This window comes from Mytilus edulis, chromosome 4 (genome assembly GCF_963676685.1).
Source record: "Mytilus edulis chromosome 4, xbMytEdul2.2, whole genome shotgun sequence".
NCBI lineage: Eukaryota > Metazoa > Mollusca > Bivalvia > Mytilida > Mytilidae > Mytilus > Mytilus edulis.
The window spans coordinates 39,236,745-39,257,556 of NC_092347.1; the positions used below are offsets into that span (position 1 = coordinate 39,236,745).

The window sequence follows — 20,812 nt, forward strand, 5'->3', positions numbered from 1 at the left end:
CGCAGCTCATCCCTTTCTTTTTAAAGTTTAATTTTTTAAACAAACATGTTGATTTCTTATGTTGTTCCTGTTATTCCAAACTATCTTTTCATCAAGACTATGCCCTGTAGACATTTTAGGCTTTTACATAGAAAATATACTCTAATTATCTTTTAGCAGAAATATAAACTAATAAACTTCCTCTACTTCCTTTCTTTTTTATTTCATGACGAAAGTCAGTCTAGGATTTTGTTGTTGTTACTTCATGAATGGCAGACATTCCTTATTCATTTTCAAATTCATATGCCCTACTTCTTAAAAAAAAAGTATGAATTACTAAGGGAGTTATCAATTTGATTACTGGTAGTAAGAATAAGGACAGACAAACATGACCAAGATAAAAAGGATGAATAAGCAAATATTATTCTGCTTAAACAATATGCAAAAACCTAAAAATGGTCACGCAACACCCCTAAAAAAACTCTTTGATAAAAACTCAGTGGGTGATATACTTTTACAATGGCTTAATTCTATATTGATGATTATTTTTGCAAGGGTGACAGATAGTTTTTAATCTTACAGAGTGTTACCAAAAATGAAGGTCACAGTACTCTTACAAATTAAAATGGTGCTGATAAATATTGCACAATTCACTCGTACCTGCAAGAGCAATCTTGATTTCATTACCTAACATTTGTTCATTACATTAATTTCCATAATGCTTTTTTAAATTGTTTTTTTTTTCTCTATTCAGGTGATGAAGTACAGAAACTATGCCTACAGTTAGCTGTTAATCAGAGTACTGCCTCACCAACAGCTGTCATGTTTTTATCCTCCTGGATGACAGCGCCACTATTTAACACATTAAGTGTAAGCTGTTGTTTTTGTTTAATTGATCAATTCTGGAAGTTAATTTTTTTTCCTTGTATCATTAACTAAATTCTGCAGTCTCTGTAATTTTGAAAATAGCATTTTAACCAATCAGAATGTCAAAAACAGTGGCATTCCCATAAGGTATTACATTTTTGAATTAGACTATTTCATATACAGAAATGATTTAGAAACATGTTGGTATAAGCATATGACATAGACCATGCAAAATTTTGATACATGTTATGGACCTGTTATTTCAATTTCTGAAATGAACCATTCAAATAAGTTTAATTTAAACTTTTTGTTATAAGGCATATACAGGGAGGGTTTCTTTTCTATATAAAGGTATACCCTAATGTGCCACTGGAATGGGTCACTTTTCTGGAATGTAATTTTTTTTTAATGGAATGCAATTTCACAGATCTAAAGTAACTTTGGATAGAAGATCTGTTGAAGATTTCTGTAAAAACTGTGTACTTATTTTTTTATCAAATAATACAAATGATCCCATATGGATAGAATTTAAATAAGATGTTACAGATTAAATATCGAAGTTGGGAAATATATAAATGGGTTATGATATTCCTATGAAATACATGATAGGGATTTTTTTCAAAAATCAATATATGAATGGGGGTTGGCTATAATTTATACTTCAGCCCACAAACATACCCAAATATGTATGTTGAGAACTCCTTGTTGGCATATGAAGACATTACATTATTCTTATGTTGACAGCTTTATCAATTATATGATCCTAATTTGATTTTAATTCTAAAGCATCGATTGTGAAAAAACTAAAGACGGACATACTTGAACTTCCTGCGTCTATTATACATTTCTGGATTAACCTTCTTTAGAAATGCTTAGAGATGGAAGAAATATTTAAAAGCATTCATCTTATTTCCTGGCCTGCAACCAATATTGCTGAATGAAGGACATAGAGATAATAGAAAATAGTCTGGTCAAATATTTTCTAGTTCTACAGAACAGAATGACTTCATATGTGACCATCCATGACATTTCTAGACTTATAAATGTAGAACGTCATTGTTAGAAACATGCTGCTAACTATTATAAACATGATAATTAACGAGATTTAATTGATAAAGTATTTGTGAAGAAGAGATATTAACACACTTCTCATTTGCGGACACAGAACTATACATCAAATATAAGTTTTAAACTCTGATCTACAGATTTTCATAAATGGAGTCTGAAAATGACTGAAATATATGTATATATCTATCTACAATGAATGCACTGTATAAAATGCATATATGAGGACAACTGCTTATAAACTGTTACATGACATGGTCTCTCAGTTTAATTATAGATAAAAAAAGAAAAAAAAGGAACTCTAAATGCTTACTTTGTCAATTTTTAAACTTTTAAACTTCATTTCAACAAGTTTAAAGTACATGTTCTTAAACAGAGCTTAGCATTGTTTGTATAGTAGTAAATTTGATTCTTTGGAATTTTATTCAAATACTCTGTTAAAGATTACTAAGCACCAATAAAATACAATAATTTGGTAATTTGTAAATCAGTGTGTTTATTAAATCATTAAATAAAAGTTGTCACCAAACAGTCTAATTATCATGGCAGTATTCGAAACAACTTGTTTCAATGCTATCACAACAAATATGTCATAATAACATGACAGAGAGTTTTGTTTCTTCATGTTCTAGATAATTATACAAAAAGCTAATTTTAGACAATGTACCCTTACTTACTTACTTACTGCCCGGTATGCCATCGGCATGTAGGGCAGCAACAAAGGTTCTCCATTTCTGTCTGTCTTTGGCCATCTTTTCTACTGTTCCCCATGTATTATTCATGGTCTTCAGTTCTCCTTCTACAGTACGTCTCCATGTGTTCTTTGGTCTTCCTCGCTTACGCCTTCCTTCTGGAGTCCAATGTAGAGCTGTTCTAGTGATGGAATTTCTATCTCTTCTGATGACATGCCCAATCCATTTCCAACGCCTTCTCATTAATATTGTACCCATGCTATCTTGATGACACTGTCTCAAAAGGTCTTCATTAGATATTTTATTTGGCCAGAAAATACGTAGGATTCTTCTTAAGCTTTTGGTATGGAAAATTGACAGTTTGTTTAGGTCTAATTCTGTCATCCTCCAGCATTCAGATCCGTATAGCAGAGTAGATAAAACACAACTCCTGTACAGTTTAAGTTTGGTCTTCTTACTGTACTGTGCTGATTTCCATACATTGTTTAATGATCTGAAAATATTTCTGGCTTTGTTTAATCTGTTCATAATGTCATTTCCTGCACCTCCATCGTTTCTTATTGTACTTCCAAGGTATGTAAATGTTTCTGTGATGGGAAGATCTTTTCCATCTACTAGGATAGGAGCTGGGTTATTGATGTTTAGGGTCATGACTTCTGTTTTGGTTTGGCTGATTTTAAGTCCAACTTGACTGGCAAATGTATTAAGGCGATTTGTCTTCTCTTGTAAATGGTGGTGGGTATGAGATAAAAGAGCAAGATCATCAGCAAAATCAAGATCTTCTAGTGTTGCTGAAAGGTTCCATCTTATTCCTCTTGGAGCATCTTCTGTTGTTTTTCTCATTACCCAGTCAATGACAACATTGAAAAGAAGAGAAGACATCACACATCCTTGCCTAACTCCTGTTTTTACCTCAAAACAGATGTTGCTATGCCCTACACTGCAAGTGAAATTGTTGTAAAAACTTTTTTTTTTTTTTTTTTTTTTTTTTTTTTTTTTTTTTACAATGTACCCTTATAAGCCTGAAATTGTCTAGTCACATACAGTTAATGGCATTTTTTTCACACTGACATTCTGCCTCTATAAGCCCCAATGTGTGGTTGCAGGTCATCTATTTGGTCAGCATGGGCTAGAATGTTGATAAATTACACACATGCAAAAAAAATATGACAAAAGGATGATTTGTTCATTGATGATTCACTGTCAGATTTACACACTATATTTTTTTAAATGAAAATCACAAAAATTATTGATATTATATTTTGGTTTTTTTAGATTAACTGTAAACAAACATTATACAAGGCCTTGCCAGTTTTGATCAAATCAGTGGCTCCATCTGTTATCAAGACATTTTTAGAAAGAGGAGGAGTTGACATTTTATCGTATGCTGATCTGCAGGACAAACAGGAAGTGCTGAAGGGTTTACACAAATCATTACAAGTTCCAGACCCTCCAGATTCAATCACCAGTGTATTATATCAGTGTCTTGAGTGTCTGTACAAACTTGATATAAAGGAGGTATGTAAAGTACTGTTCAATTTTGCAATCTAGGAAAAGCCTTTCATGAACTCATGAATATTATTCATTTATAAAGTTTCATAGATAAAAAGATACATTTGTATTTAAACCCCTGCTATCAAGGGAGGGGATACAATGGTTTATGTTAGTCTGTCTGTCTGTCAGTCAGTCAATCATTCAGTTACTGTATGTCCGTCCATCTATCCCAGTCTGTCTGTCTCAGACTCGTACAACAAATCAGAGCTTCCTTAAACGTCAAAAAAGCATGCTATACTGTGTGTTGTTTTTCCGATTCATAACTCATCCTTTATAAATTAATGTTTTCCAAATATTCATGTATTCCTACACAAAATTGCCATGTGTGAAATTTTGGTGAAATTTTGTCCTTGGAGAGTACAAATCAAGACTTTTGGCAATTTGAAATCAACCTTCATTTGTGTGTATCTGAAGATTGACCAATCAGATAATTAGATTATGTTTATCTCTTTAGATATTAGAGTTAAAGCAGGGACAAATCATGGGGTTTTACCATTTGATTTATAATACTAAAAATTTCAGATTCAATATATTTTTTGTTGACTCACTAAAATTTAATTTAATATCAATTTTGCAAATCTCCTGATCATATATGACCTTGGTCTAAATATCTTTCTGGTATCTTTCACCATTTTTTTTGGAGTTAAAAAAGATTGTGAATTCTCATAGAGTTTGAAGTAAAACCTGCAGAATCTCACCTACTACAAATTTAAGGTGCCAGGATGTTCAAAAACATGTAAAGATTATATTTGATGCCACAATTTCTTTTTTTAATTTCAGCCATCTTTGATGTGTATATTTGGAGAATGTTTTACTGAAGTGCCAGATCAAATATTCGACAAGATTACAAGTGATGATTTAACGACAGAAGATTCATGTTACAAGGGAATGTTCATCAGATGTTATCTTGTGTCTAAAGGGAAACAACCCATGGCAACTTTGAATTCTTGTATTGATCAAGCAATCAACAGTACTAGTTTGTAAGTAATGGTGTTTAATGTGGTTACAAACACCTGGACTAAAATTAGTTTGGTTGGTTTGACTTTCATAAAATTTGGCAAAATATTTACTTTGACCCTTTGACAAAAATACAAAGTTTCAATAAACTTGAACCACACACTTCATTGGAAAATTTCTTTTGATATATAGCAGTTTGTTGTAATATTATTTGTCTGTTTGTCTTTTTATTTTTTAGCCATGGCGTTGCCAGTTTATTTTCAATCTATGAGTTTGACTGTCCCTCTGGTATCTGTCATCCCTCTTTAACAAACACTATTTTTTCATCATTGAGAAGCTTAATATTTCCTTTTCTATAGAATGTGAATAAAAGTTCCAGCTAATTTTTACAGAGTTATCTCCCTGTAGTGTTATGTACCACTTTAAGTACAGTAAGAATCATCTTTAATCCCAAATATTTCAAATAAGCATGAAAGGATTTTTTAGATGTGTGTATTGTTAACAGAACTTGTTTTTATCTTACTACATGTATTATTTCAAATTCATGAAACTTGGACTATTGTCTACTAAATGATTTCAACGATGTGACTGTGATGATTTACTGTAGTTGCAGCTATGAATAAAATATACCTCTTTTTTTTGTCTCCTGTGTCCATATTTCACCCTTCCCATATTTTGTTTACCTCATTTTGATCATTTTTCTATTTTTTTTTTTTTTTCAACAAATGATATAAAGGAAAATTTAAATGTCAAAAATAAAGTAGTAAGGACAGATTATTTAATCTCATATAAAATAGATATTTATTTTAATATTTAATTTAATAAATTTCAGAGACACTGCTGATGTGACAAGGTTATTACAGTGTACATTATACCAGGTATTGCATTGTCAGTCTGACTATACTGGAACAATTCAGTGTGTCCAGTGGTTCCTAGAGCTGTTAGGACATACCCGTAATATATCTAATGGTGTGATGGAAATTTCTAAAGATGTTCAAATGGCACAGGTAACTATATTCATTAATCTCAAAGATTCTAGTTCATTTTGATAAAATTACCAAAAGACTTATTAGTGTTCCAAATATCTAAAATTGAGAATGGAAATGGGGAATGTGTCAAAGGGACATTTAACAACCTGATCAAAGAGCAAAAAAACAGCCGAAGGTCACCATATCTGATTTTATTTAAACACCGTTGTTTTATAATGCTTTTACATTTTTCTCCCATTTGCTAAATGATAATATCTCAATTCCAGATGGTTTTATAAAAGAAGAAGCAATTCAATGTTCAAAATGGTCTTTCTACATAATAAGATAGTTTTATTCCAGCCTGCAACTTTTGTACATGACTGCCTGGCATGGTTCATCTGACCTTGACCATATTTTCATGGTTCATTGGTCTTTGTTTAGTTATCTTGGTTAATGTTAAGTTTATGTGACAGTTGTAATAAATCTTTATACTTAGGACTACGTATCAACATAATATCAATGATTAGTAAAGAAGGCGAGAAATTTCAGCGTGTGTACTCTTGTATAAAGATAAAGAGGGTATAAAGATTTATTACAACTGTCACATAAACTTAACATTAACCAAGATAACTAAACAAAGACCAATGAACTATGAAAATATGGTCACGGTCAGATGAACCATGCCAGGCAGACATGTACAGCTAACAACACTTCCATACAACACATGTAGTTGACCTATTTCTTATAGTTTAAGAAAAATAGACCAAAACACAAAAACTTAACACTGTGCAATGAACCATGAAAATGAGGTCACACTCAAATACCTGCGCGACTGACATATAGATCATAAAATATTTCCATACACCAAATATAGTTGACCTATGGCATATAGTATTAGATAAAAAGACAAAAACTCAAAAACTTAACTGACCACTGAACCATGAAAATGAGGTCAAGGTCAGATGACATCTGCCCGCTAGACATGTACACCTTACAATCATTCCATACAACAAATATAGTAGACCTATTGCATAAAGTATGAGAAAAACAGACCAAAACACAAAAACTTAACTTTAATCACTGAACCATGAAAATGAGGTCAAGGTCAGATGACACCTGTCAGTTGGACATGTACACCTTACATTCCTTCCATACACCAAATATACTAGCCCTATTGCTTATAGTATCTGAGATATGGACTTGACCACCAAAACTTAACCTTGTTCACTGATCTATGAAATGAGGTCGAGGTCAAGTGAATACTGTCTGATGGACATGAGAACCTTTCAAGATACGCACATACCAAATATAGTTATCCTATTACTTATAATAAGAGAGAATTCAACATTACAAAAAATCTGAACTTTTGTATCAAGTGGTCACTGAACCATGAAAATGAGGTCAAGGACATTGGACATGTGACTGTTGGATACTTGAAGCAAAAACGAAATATTTTTCACCAATTTTGATTTTTATGAGACCTATACTGATTGCAAACCCTTTCTGAATTTACAATGCTTACATAAGAATTGAAAAAGTTTATGATAAATAATACACAATTTAAACACTACAATATATCTTCTTTCAGGTTTTAGATTTCTGTTGTAATATTGTGTCAAGTGCTCTGTGTTTATGGACATCAACTATAGCTGTCCCATTTCTGATGATTAACAACAATTACTTCTCCCCTGATGTGGAACAAGAATTCAACAAAGGAGCCCTGCTACATCCGGGATTGTCCTGTCTGCCATCATGTATAGAAAATGTTCAAAATAATCCTTGGGATCAGCTTTCACCAAATGTAGGTTATCAACATCTAGCAATTATACTCAACATCTAGCAAAAATCATGCTCAACATCTAGCAATAACTGTACTCAACATCTAGCAAAAGCTGTACTCAAAATATTTTTATGCCCCACCTACGATAGTAGAGGGGCATTATGTTTTCTGGTCTTTGCGTCCATCTGTCCTGCTTCAGGTTAAAGTTTTTCGTCAAGGTAGTTTTTGTTGAAGCTGAAGTCCAATCAACTTAAAACTTAGTACACTTGTTGCTTATGATATGATCTTTCTAATTTCCAAATTAGACTTTTGACCCCTATTTCACAGTCCACTGAACATAGAAAATGAAAGTTGGAGTTTCAGGTTAAAGTTTTTGGTCAAGGTAGTTTTTGATGAAGTTGAAGTCCTATCAACTTGAAACTTAGAACACATGTTCCCTATGGTATGATCTTTCTAATTTTAATGCCAAATAGATTTTAAACCCAATTTCACAGTCCATTGAACAACGAAAATGTAATGCAAGTGGGGTATCCTTGTAATTAGAACATATTCTTGTTAGGGACTGTTTTGAACATGCAGGGAGACTGTAAGGTTTTGCTGTGTATTGAAGGTTTAATTATTTTAACTTTGAGATAAAGAACAGCAATAAACACTGATGTTCCTCTGCTTTTGGTTTAGTCAATTAAGTATTTATAACATAAATTTATAACGCTTCCTTTCCATCACATTTAGTTTATATTTTTAGAGTTTTAAATTACTTATTCTCATTTATTATTATTTATAGATATTTTATTTCATGAAATACGCCCCTTGATATAAAAAAAAAAGAACATGTGGTATGATTGCTCATGAGACAACTCTCCACAAGAGATCAAAATGACACAGAAATTAACAACTATAGGTCACCATATGGCCTTCAACAATGAGCAAAGCCCATACCGCATAGTCAGCTATAAAAGGCCCCGAAATGACAATGTAAAACAATTCAAACGAGAAATCTAACAGCCTTATTTATTTTTCAAAAAATGAACAAAAACAAATATGTAACACATAAACAAACGCCAACCACTGAATAACAGGCTCCTGACTTTGGACAGGCACATACATACACCATGTGGCGGGGTTAAACATGTCAGTTGATGACCAGTTTTAGCTCACCTGGCCTGAAGGGCCAAGTGAGCTTTTCTCATCACTTTGCGTCCTATGTCCGCCGTCGTCATTAACTTTGATAAAAATCTTCTCCTCTGAAACTACTTGGCCAAATTAAACCAAACTTGGCCACAATCATCATTGGAGTATCTAGTTTAAAAACTGTTTACGGTGACCCAGCCAATCAACCAAGATGGCGGCCATGGCTAAAAATAGAACATAGGGGTAAAATGTAGATTTTGGCTTATAACTCTGAAACAAAAGCACTTAGAGCAAATCTGACAAGGGGTTAAATTATTTATCAAGTCAATATATATCTGCCCTGAAATTTTCAGATGAATTGGACAACTGGTTGTTGGAGTACTGTCCCCCTATTGGTAATTTTTAAAGAAATTTTACCGTTTTTGGTTATTATCTTGAATACTATTATAAATAGAGATAAACTATAAACAGCAATAATGTTCAGCAAAGTAAGATCTACAAATAAGGCAAATGACCAAAATGGTCAGTTGACTGCTTAAGGAGTTATTGCCTTTATAGTAAATTTTTTACAAATTTCATTTATTTGGTAAATTTTTGTAAATATTTTGCAAAATAATTTCCTTTGTTACTAATGGGCAAAGTTCATTATAGATAGAGATAATTGTAAGTATCAAGAACGTTCAGTAAAGTATGGACTTCAAACACATCACAATTTTGTCATGAATCCATGTGTCCTTTGTTTAATATGCACATAGACCAAGGTGAGCGACACAGGCTCTGAAGAGCCTTTAGTTATATTGTATTAATCAAACACAAGTTTTGTTTCATTGCAGGTGATTGACTGGATAGGTATAATTGCATCCTCCTCTGTTATTCCTGACAAAACGAGGAATATGGTCAAAGGTAGGTAACTTGTTTATATTTTGCTCAAGAAGCAGAAAGAGGGTCTGGATGGTAGAGCCTTTCATTTCCTTAATCTTCAATTTTCATTTTTCTCTATTTTTTATTTATTTTGACCATTATTCTTTCTCCTTTATTTACTTTGATGTTATTTTGTATTCTGTATTGTTGTCATTATGTCTCGTCAGGGGACCTTAATTGGAAAATAAAGAACTTTGAACTTTGAACTTATTCTTAAATTTTAAAATCTATTTTGTTCTATTCTTTCTTCATTTTGTCCTTATTTTGTTTGCCCTTTATTTTTGACTTTTTGCTCATTATTCTCTATTCTGTAAACCCCATTATGACCCTTAGAAAGGGGACAAGCATATAAAAAGTATGGTTGCTAATATAAACATTTGATGAAAAAAAAAACATTTTCTCACAAATTTTCTTAATTCACACATAAATTTGAATTCTTATATAAAAGGTTTACAAAATATTTTTTTATACCCCCGCTTTGAAAAAAAGGGGGGTATACTGTTTTACCTCCATCTGTCCTTCCGTCAGTCCATCAGTTCATCAGTCCGTCAGTCTGTCAGTCCGTCCGTCCCATGAATATTTTTCGTCACATTTTTCTCAGGAACTACACTACCAGGATTTCTGAAATTTGGTTTCAGGCTTGATATATGTCAGCTATACTGTGTGATGCGTTTTTAGATTCATCACTCGACAACTTCCTGTTTACTGAACACTTACCATTTTATTTCGTCGCATTTTTCTCAGGAACTATAATTCCAGGATTTCTGAAATTTGGTTTCAGGATTTATATAAGTCAGCTATACCGTGTGATGCATTTTCAGATTCGTCACTCGACAACTTCCTGTTTACCGAACACTACTATCATTTTACACATGATGTCCAAGTTGAAAATTTCCTTCGCATTTTTCTCTGGAACTACAATGCCAGGATTTCTGAAATTTGGTTTCAGGGTTTATATAAGTCAGCTATACTGTGTGATGCACTTTCAGATTCATCACTCGGCAACTTCCTGTTTACCGAACACTTACATATTTTTACACTATTAACATTATCCACTTGCGGCGGGGGTATCATCAGTGAGCAGTAGTTAACAGTTACACTTGTTTTATTTAAATGTAAAAAAAAATATCAGATCTAGATTTATTGAGTTTCAACAAATATTTCTCACTATTGCTTATTGTATATTTTTTTCTCTCTTAAATCAAAGTATCCAGTTAAATAAATGTATTTCTATAATTTTTTATTTCAAAAGATTAATTTTCTTTTACAGCCAGTGGTATGATGCAAAGACACATCAAAGATTTTCACAAAGCTGCAGTGTGGACAAAGTTTGTGCATGACAATATATAAAACAAATTATGAAATTGAATAAATAAAACTATGCTTATTTGTCTCTTGTTATGTGTTTTAGTTTCAGTAGTTTTGGTTTTTCTATTAAGAGTTTGTCTTTTTAGTTTCAGTAGTTTTGGTTTTTCTATTAAGAGTTTGTCTTTTTAGTTTCAATAGTTTTGGTTTTTTCTATTAAGAGTTCGTCTTGGTAAGAATCAGGCAATTTAGAAAAATTTCCAAACTTGGTGGGGAAAAAAAACACTGACCTAACCATCATATTTTGAATTTACCCTAGTCTTGAGTTAGAAATGGCATGTCTTTCGTTTCTACACTCCAAGGGTGACTTGGGTATAGAAATATGGTCACTTGGTCTTCTCCCGACCGGCAGTAAAACACTTGCCGAAGTGGGGCGTCCGTTTGGCTGTGCGGGATATATCAAGTTCGCAGTCACGTCCGGTCAGAAGGGGGACGTTAAATCTGATGCCTCGTATAAAGAGAGTGCCATGCTCTTTGCACGTTAAGAACCCTTGCAACAACTCTTTGAGGGGTCGGTAGGTGGCCTGTTGCAAGGCAAAATTTCTGTCCCTATCCAATATACCCTCATTTTCCAGTGGCAGTCCAAATTTCCCCGACCATCATCCTAGATGGCCTCTATTACAACAACCTACCTATTGTATTTATTGTTAACTTGTTCTCGTCCTGAATATGCATGAAATATTTGCCACTGGACATTAAGCAACCAACAATCAATTAATCATCTTTCGTTTCTATGTGTATTACTTAAACAGGAAGGAAACAAAGGTTAATCACATGTACCATTATACATTTTAATAAATTGATTGTTGGTGGCTTTACGTCTAGTGGCAAATATATCATGCATGTTCAGGACGATTTATTATTTTGAACATGAATAAATGTAAACTTGAGTGGGTTTTTGTTTGTCATGATTTCACCACTGCCTGATTCTTAGGAAAGATTGGCTTAAAATGACAAATTAATCTGATTGACAAGAATTATTTTAATATATTTTGGATTTGTAAAAGATATCAGCTGTAAACAGAATATCAAAGAGGTGGTGGGGGTTCCACAATTTCCTTAAAAACATTTTTAGGTTTCAATGATAATTCCAATATCACTATAAGATTTGTCTCATTGGCAATTACTTCATCAACTCATTTTTGTAGCACCTTCAAACTTCATTGAAAAAGAGAGACATAGCAATCTTGCATTCGAATTCCTATCATTTACCTTGGAATTATTTATTTTCTTTGGTTCCAATTTTGTGCATGGAGGAAAAGTTGTATATTCATGGATACTTGATTTTGCCCAAGCCTGTTTACAAATCTATAAATTTGGGGTTCACCTATACCCACAAATCAACCGAAATTGGTATTCAACGAATAATACTTAATCCAAAGTAGAACATGATAAATATTTATGCAAAAATTTGTTGATGATAGGGATATATATTCTACATCAAGTAAGATAGGTTTAGGTGTAATACCACCATTTATTTTCCCCTGTTAGTCTTTGTTAAATTTGCACTTTTCAAAAAAATTTGCAGAAGTTATCTTTGTTTCAAATAAAGAAATACTTGGCATGAGTAAAGTTTTATCATGTCAAGTACTATAGACAAAAATTCACATACCATTTCATTGCATGCAATAAAATAACCATCCCTGGAAGTTAACCGATCAAATTTCTCCCCTTATTTAACCGGTGTACAAGGTTTAGGAACCATGTAACCTCAAGTTTACTAAATATTCTAACCCAAAATAAAAAAAATAATAGTGATTTGTAATACCCAAGACATATGTTTATGAAACAGAAATGTTTTACTGCAATAAAATGTAGGATTAAATACCTACAACTGTCAAATTCAAGGGAATATTTTTTTCAACCTATTTTGGTATACAACTGGATGTGACGTACCATGCTTTGGTGGTATTACACCTTTATAAACCTAATTGCAAAATAAGCAGATGAGGAAATTATCCTCTAAAAGACCAAAGAACAAGGATGCAAACCAAAAGCGGTTCATGGTACATCTTCAACAATGACCAAAACCTATATGCCCTACCATAATATATTTTGGAAGACTCAAAAAGCTTAAGGTCATAAAAATCTTAAATTTAATAAATACCACAACGTATAAGAAATGGCTGTCAAGAGATTGGTAATGATATGTTTATCAATTTAAAAAAAAATGATGAATTTTAGATCTGATTTATACTTTTTGAAATTGAAAATTTTCGTGTCATCTCAGCTGTTTAAAAAAGAGAAACAGTCCTAATTAATGATTGATTGATTGATGTTTAATCCCACTTTCAACACTTTTGTGCTATTTAATGGCTATTTACTTATTGGCTGATGAAACTAGACTGTGTCGGAGAGAACAAGGATTTGAACTTTCAACCTCAATGTTGACTGGCTACTGATACAATAGTTGGACTACTTAGACCACTCAGCTACTGTGACCCCGATAGATGACGTAAGTCATTATAATGTGATCTTACCACCTGACCAAACAATATCACAACTATTCAAGGTAGCAAGGGCAACAACTCCTAGAGTCTAAATACATGACTTACAAATCCACAAACACTAATCTCAGTTTGTATTTAATCTGTAAATATTTCAAAAGATTTGGTGAAGCAGTTCTTTAAATGCCATTGACAGTGATCAAAAGAAATGAAAACAAGTATGTGTCCCAAGTACATGGATGCCCCATCCGCACTATCATTTTCTATGTTTACTGTGGACCGTGAAAATGGGATAAAATCTCTAATGTGGCATTAAAATTTTCAAGTTTCAAGTTGATTGGACTTCAACTTCATCAAAAACTACCTTGACCAAAAACTTTAACCAAAACTTTAATCTGAAGTGGGACAGATTAACGGACGAACAAACGGACGCACAGACCAGAAAACATAATGCCCATAAATGAGGCATAAAAAGACGGACATAGCTATTATTATCATTGGAATTGCTTCACATTTTGTAATATCAAGGTCTTAAAGCTGACTATACCAAGTAAGTTTTGCTCATTGTTGAAGCTGTATGGTGACCTTTTGTTGCTCACATCCAAATCTTATAATCTCTAAAGGAAAGTTGTCTCATTGTCAACCATACCACATCTAATCATTTTTAACCAAAAATCAAAGCAATGTTTTAGTCTGATTTACAAAAGGGATCTTGTTTGTTTCATTAGTTTATTAAAGGTAAAATGAAAAATCTAAAAAAGAAACATCAGTACAAAAATAAAGTCAAACAAAAATATTGCACATTATGCTCTTTGTTCAGATATCACAGTTTTTCGCTATGGAATTCTCTTTTGACAAGTAGAACATCTGGTAACTTGGCATGAAATCCTTTCTTCTCATTAAACACCTGGAAAAAAAGAAATTGCACTTTTGCTAGTATCCTTTAGAATGGTACATAACAATACAGGGAGATAACTGTGTAAAAATCATCTGAACTTGTTTAATCACCTTTTATTGTTATTAATATATTAAGCTTCTTCCGGCGCAGATCCAGAAGGGGGGAGGGGGGGTTCAGGTGGTTGGAACCCCCTTTTTTGGGGTGATCAATGCATTTGAATGGGGACGTGTAGTTGGAACCGTTAGGACCCCCCCCCCCCCCCCCTTTTTATGCCTCGTTCACACAGACATTTAATTCGAATTGAATTTTTTTTTTAGCCAATTCGCATTATAAATACATTTTTGTTAATACGAATTAAAAGTTAACGTCGTTTGGACAGTAAAGCGAATTAGACGCACATTGCAATTCGAATTAGAATTGACGTTAGGACGTAAAACGTTTCGAAAACGAATAAAACTAATTCGAATTAGTTAATGCGAATCGAATTTGAATTACGTGTGAACTCAGCATTAAAATGGCTCGATTCGCCCCTGTTCTTGATCAAAATTGGTGTTTTTCGAACAACTATATATCCAATGAAATTTTTTTCTGATAAATTGTTTGGATTTCTTAATTTTTTTAATTTTTTGTCAAGGGGTCAAAGTTAATATTTTGTCAAATTTCTATGAAAATTAAACGAGCAAAATTTATTTTAGTCAAGGTGTTTGGTACCACCTTAATCTTTTTTGCATTTTCATTTCACCTGAAAGCTAATAATATATCACTATACTCCACCTTATACTCCTCATTTTTCAGGTTATTTAAACATATTAGTCCTTCCTTAAAGCATTTAAAGATTTAAATGCAGTAATTTTAGTCATGTGACCTTCATGAAGTTAATAAATGAACTTACCTGAGGAAGAGTAACCAGGTATCTGCTGCTCATTTTTTCAACAAGAGTTTGTACTGAGATAGTTGTATGTATGTTTTTATTACTGAAATAAAATGGACAAAATACTTGTAATGCAAATTGATTGTAGGAAGTGTTCAATTTTTATCCATTGTTATTTTGTGTATGAAATTGTCTTTATTCCTCCTCGATCTTCTTCCCTCTTTTGTATTGTTTTTATTGTTGACATTTACATTTATAATTCATATTTCATAATATTTTCCCAGTTTTTGCTTCTTTGTCCTTTTATTTATACAAATGCTAATGTAACTATTGGTTGATGCTTGCTGAATATTCAGGAGCAAATATTTCATGCATGTTCATGGGTGCCTCATTTGGAACAGGATTCGCTTAGCCTTCTGGAGCACCTGAGATCATACCCAGTTTTTGGTGGAGTTTGTGTTGCTTAAGTCTTCAGTTTTCTATTTTGTGTTTTGTGTTTGTTTGTCTTTTTAATTTTCTAGCCATGGCATTGTCCATTTATTTCCAACTTATGAGTTTAAATGTCCCTATGGTATCCTTTGCCTCTCTTTTTCAAGATAAGAAATTATGTTTTCTTCCCCAAAAAATATTCTGATCCCTAATTTGATGAAAAAAACAAATATTTTTGGTCAAGCAGATCGATGCCAAAAGTTAAATGGTTTCTCCCTAATTCCCTAATATACATTTAACTTACTCTGATGCTGATGTAAGTTTCCTGTCATTTGTTTGAATCTCAATCAATCTGAATATGTCCTGTTCAATCTGAAAAAATCAAATTGATTTGAAATTAGATAGTATGTTCTTATTGGCTAAGCCCTTTATCTTAAATTGTATTATCTAATGAGATAGTGGACACAGAGACATATTATAATGTCAGGGTATTATATACAACGCTTATAAGTTTATCCTGCCCCGAAAATATCTCATGTTTCAGAAGCTGTTCAGTAAATGCTATTTCATCCTTATCTACCCTTCAGCACATTCATTCAAATTTATTAAAAATTAAAAACACAGAATAGAAAGAAAACTGAAAGTGTAAGGTAATTGAGTTGGCTTGGCCACCCAGACCCCTCTTTTTAATTGATTAAATCGATGTGTAGGTTTGTTGGATTATGAAGATTTATTTACCTCTTTGATGGATAATCTTGTCTTGGATTCATTTTCCATAATAGTTTGGTACTTCTCTTCTGCCTTTTTTGCTAGTTTTAATTTTGCCTGAAGATGGTTCTGAACCTTAGATATTGCTGTTTGCTTTGAGCGCATTTCGCGTTTATTTAAAGTTTCTGCTACATGATCATATATCTTCTTTAAAGTATCTAAGCAATGTTGGTATGTTGTAACTTTGCTGTTAGCAAGCCAACACACCTGAAAAGTAAATTAATTCAATTATTATTATAATTATAACTGTAACAGTGTACTAGGAGAGACCTATAACGTATCCAGTGGTGGATGCAGAACTTTTTGTAAGGGGGGCTTACTGACTGACCTAACTAGAGTCTCTAAAGAGCTTGTGTCGCTTAGGGGGCTACCATTTGATTTTTATGGGGGGGCTAGGATGAAATTTGAAAAAAATAGGCAGGACAGGAGTTTTGAGTTAAAAAAAAGGACAGGATGAGACACTTGCAAAAAAAAAAAAGTCAGGACGACAATTTAGGTAAAAAAAAGTCTGGATAAACTAAAAAAAAAAAGTCAGGACCGAACAGAGTGAAAAATAAAAAGGCAGGACAGAGATTACAGCTAAAAAAAAATGTAGGACAAAATTTTTCATCCTAGCCCCCCCCCCCCCCCCCCCCCCCCATAAAAATCAAATGGTAGCTCCCTTACCGTGGTCTATGTGCATGTTAAACAAAGGACACAGATGGATTCATTACAAAATTGTGTTTTGGTTATGGTGATGTGTTTGTAGATCCTACTTTACTGAACATTCTTGCTGCTTACAATTATCTCTATCTATAATGAACTTGACCCAGTAGTTACAGCGAAAAAATGTTTTGTAAAATGTAAAGGACAATAACTCCTAAAAGGGTCAATTGCCCAATTTGGACATGCAGACTTATTTGTAGATCTTACTTTGCTGAACATTATTGCTGTGAACAGTAAATTAAATGAGTTTATCTCTATCTATAATAATATTCAAGATAATAACAAAAAAATGGCAAAATTTTCTTAAATTTACCAATTCAGGGCCAGCAACTCAACAACGGGTAAAATTTCAGGGCGGATAGAACTTCACCTGATAAACAATTTTACCCCCATGTCAGATTTGCTATAAATGCTTTGGTTTCAGAGATATAAGCCAAAATCTACATTTTACCCCTATGTTCTATTCTTAGTCATGGTGGCCATTTTTGTTGTTTGGCCGGGTCACCGAACACATTTTTAAAACTAGATACCACAAAGATGATTTGGGCTGAGTGTTGTGAAATTTGGCCCACAAGTTTCAGAGTAGAATATTTTTGTAAAAGATAACGACGACAGACAACGGACCACAAGTGATGAGAAAAGCTCAATTGGCCCTTTGGCGACAAGGAAGGCTACAGTCATGCTTCATTGATTCGCTTTATAATCAACCATTTTTTTTCTCAAAAGGAGAGCTCTAAGCCCCCCACCCCGATCCGTCTATGGTAGTAGGGTACTACTGTCTGACTATCTGAATAAAAAACACCGAACTTAATCTTCAAGTGTTGCTATTTATAAGCTAGTTGTATACCGGCCTCCTCTGTGAAATGTATTGTTGCAAAGTTTTTTTAAAGTTTTAATGACCCATTTCGTAGGTGTCCCTGAGAGAATAACTAATTATGCATTGTATATCTTTCTTATGTTTAAACAATTTCCAGGTTGCAATCTTACAATATACCTTTATTGTTTCTCCACGCCCTTTTTGCTTATTGTAACATTATTCCTGACTTTTTTTTCCTTTTTTTTGTACGATCCCCTGAGGAGATCTTGCCAGTTTTTTTGTCTGACACTTTTTGATTAACTGTATACTATTGATGAATGGTGACTGCCCTGTGATACCATGTTTGTGTTTTAATTATAGACTTCTAAACTAACCTTTTGTTGCTTTTGCAGTTGCTTGTAAATTTGTCTGTGTAGCTTAATCTTCTTTTCCATTTTTCTGACCATCCTTTCACATTGATGGAAAAACTCGTCTTCAAATCTATAAATCAAAATAAGAATATGTAAAACCAAAACTGTACCATTATAAAGAATATAAATCTAGCTGTCAAAAACAATTCTCAATTTTCATTATTAACAAAAAATTCAAAAGTTACAGTTATTAGTTTTTTTTTATGCTTAAAACGTCAAACTTCTATCCGCCCTTCCCAAACCAAGAACAATTTTTAAAATAAAAGTTAGTACAATTCGTGTTTAAATTATTTAACATACTTACATGATTCCATAAAAAACATAACATATTCCGTACATCCTTGGAATAAATATGGTCATGATGTCGTTTGTTTCTTCCATACTCTTTTAATATTTAATAAGTTGCTGAATCTTTGTGTGTATTTCTTTTAACGTGGTTGTGAAGGAAAGAAGAGAATGATGGGAAGGGCCGACGTCACAATAAAGACGTATTCTAATTAGACATAAGAACGTTTCTTTTTGTCAACGTCATTATAGTTTTAAGTTCAACGGATCTCTGCCGCTGGGAGTTAGCTTCATTATTGAAATATTATATTATATATAATACTTCAATGGTTTTATTTAAACCCATACATGCATACTAATAGTTCATTACCGTAACAGTTGCCACCATCATTGAAAGATTTTTTTTAAATCGAAGATGGCTCTTGAATGAACATGTTGTTACTCAACATTACGTTTAAAGCGATAAACAAGTATTCATTGTATAAGGGAACAACCATTTCATTTCAAAGAGGGAGAAGGGTATTTTTTTTTCTAAAAGAAATATTCTTATCCCCAAAGAGATCATGCAAATTCCCCCATACCTTATAGTGTTAAATTATATAAAAATTAGATTGATTGCAACGAAAAACTAAATCAAGTTTCGTCGTTTGCAAGAGAAAAAAAATCTAACTATAAGAAAGAAAAAAAAACACATAACCCTCCCTTTTTTAAGCTCACCTGGCCCGAAGTCTCATCACTTGGCGTCCGTCGTCCGTCGTTGTCGTCACTAACTGTTTACATTTTAAACTTCTTCTAGAGAACCACTGAATGAAACCAAATATGACATGCATGTTCCTTACGAGGTGCTACCCAAATGTTTAACGTGTTTCTTTGTAGCTGATCCGTGATCCAAGATGGCCATCAGCAGGGGACTTAGTTTAACATAGGAATCTATTAAGGAAATACATGCAAATGTCTTCTTTGAGAGAACCACTGCTTGGACATGTCATAAATGTTCCTAATGAGGTTATGATGAAGTGTTACTATTGTTGCTGATTTTCTGTCTAAGATGGCCACCAGGCTTTATTAATAAATTATGGGGCCAATGTCAAACTTTTGGCCTTAACCACTATTTAAGTATCTGTTATGATTTTCATCTTTTTTATATGATTTCAAATACCCAAGTAGAGTCAGATGAGCGACACAGTCTCTTGAAAGCCTCTAGTTTTTGAAGTTAAAAGTTACTTATGTATGTTTTATTCTTACCTACATGTACGACACGCCGTGACATGTTCATCTAGCTGTTATGAATAGATAATCTGGAAACAGCCTTCAACTTCCTCCCTCTTAGAATATCAAGTGGTCCTCCCATTATCTTGAGTCACTTTACTTAAAGGAATTGAATGGCGAATGACATAGCTTTTTATGGTACTGTCACATATATATAATATATTAATATTACCATTTAAATTAATATCTTGGCGTAAGAGATTTGTTAATAACGGTTATGGTTGTAATTTTGTTGATTTCGATTTCCTATAAACATAAATAATTGACAGTGATTAGTGTGTCTAAAATGTCCCGTTTGTTAATTTGGGTCTGGTTGTTTGTTTTTTTTTTTTGTTTTTTTTTGTTTTTTTTTTTTTTTGCATTTGTTTCAGAATACGATTGATCTTGGCGTGGCACATGACCATATCTTACTGCATCTGCAGTTTTTGAATATGTGTTTGATATCAACTCTGGAGTACGGCCTATGATATAATAGGTCTAAAAATACATGTATTAGGGTGTGGATGGTGTTTTGCACAAAAGAGACAATGCATGAACACAAAATATAAAGATTAGATGAAAATGGTAGAAATGTAGGACCCTTTTCCATACCCTTATGTATAAGGTCACCGTTAAGTAATGCATAGGTCAAACA

General features: G+C 32.9%; 2 protein-coding genes across 2 annotated transcripts in view; one reads left to right on the forward strand and one right to left on the reverse strand.

Annotated features, from left to right (window-relative positions):
• The window catches only part of LOC139521857 (focadhesin-like), a 283,557-nt gene extending 272,255 nt beyond the window's left edge, over nucleotides 1-11,302 (forward strand). The window contains exons 33-39 of the mRNA XM_071315518.1: nucleotides 734-849; nucleotides 3,879-4,121; nucleotides 4,938-5,137; nucleotides 5,947-6,121; nucleotides 7,671-7,883; nucleotides 9,827-9,896; nucleotides 11,185-11,302. Of these exons, the coding sequence (XP_071171619.1) occupies nucleotides 734-849; nucleotides 3,879-4,121; nucleotides 4,938-5,137; nucleotides 5,947-6,121; nucleotides 7,671-7,883; nucleotides 9,827-9,896; nucleotides 11,185-11,264 (1,097 nt within the window). The 3' untranslated portion in view covers nucleotides 11,265-11,302. The remainder of the gene's footprint in view (nucleotides 1-733; nucleotides 850-3,878; nucleotides 4,122-4,937; nucleotides 5,138-5,946; nucleotides 6,122-7,670; nucleotides 7,884-9,826; nucleotides 9,897-11,184) is intronic.
• A 3,136-nt stretch (nucleotides 11,303-14,438) lies between these two features.
• Nucleotides 14,439-19,073, reverse strand: LOC139518435 (uncharacterized). Its single transcript, XM_071309975.1, has 6 exons — nucleotides 18,929-19,073; nucleotides 18,589-18,694; nucleotides 16,663-16,899; nucleotides 16,229-16,296; nucleotides 15,517-15,598; nucleotides 14,439-14,633 (listed from the first exon to the last, which is right to left on the reverse strand). Exons 1-6 carry the CDS (start codon nucleotides 19,003-19,005, stop codon nucleotides 14,550-14,552), a joined length of 654 nt encoding a protein of 217 aa, XP_071166076.1. The 5' UTR covers nucleotides 19,006-19,073; the 3' UTR covers nucleotides 14,439-14,549.
• Nucleotides 19,074-20,812: the final 1,739 nt, after the last annotated feature.

What these genes read in the sequence shown, in the direction of transcription:
- LOC139518435 (XM_071309975.1), bottom strand. Translation starts at nt 19,005, where the DNA reads ATGGAAGAAACAAACGACATCATGACCATATTTATTCCAAGGATGTAC. An exon ending in TATGTTTTTTATGGAATCAT is followed by an intron (nt 18,695 to 18,928) that starts GTAAGTATGTTA and finishes TTTGATTTATAG; the next exon opens with ATTTGAAGACGAGTTTTTCC. An exon ending in AACTGCAAAAGCAACAAAAG is followed by an intron (nt 16,900 to 18,588) that starts GTTAGTTTAGAA and finishes TTTACTTTTCAG; the next exon opens with GTGTGTTGGCTTGCTAACAG.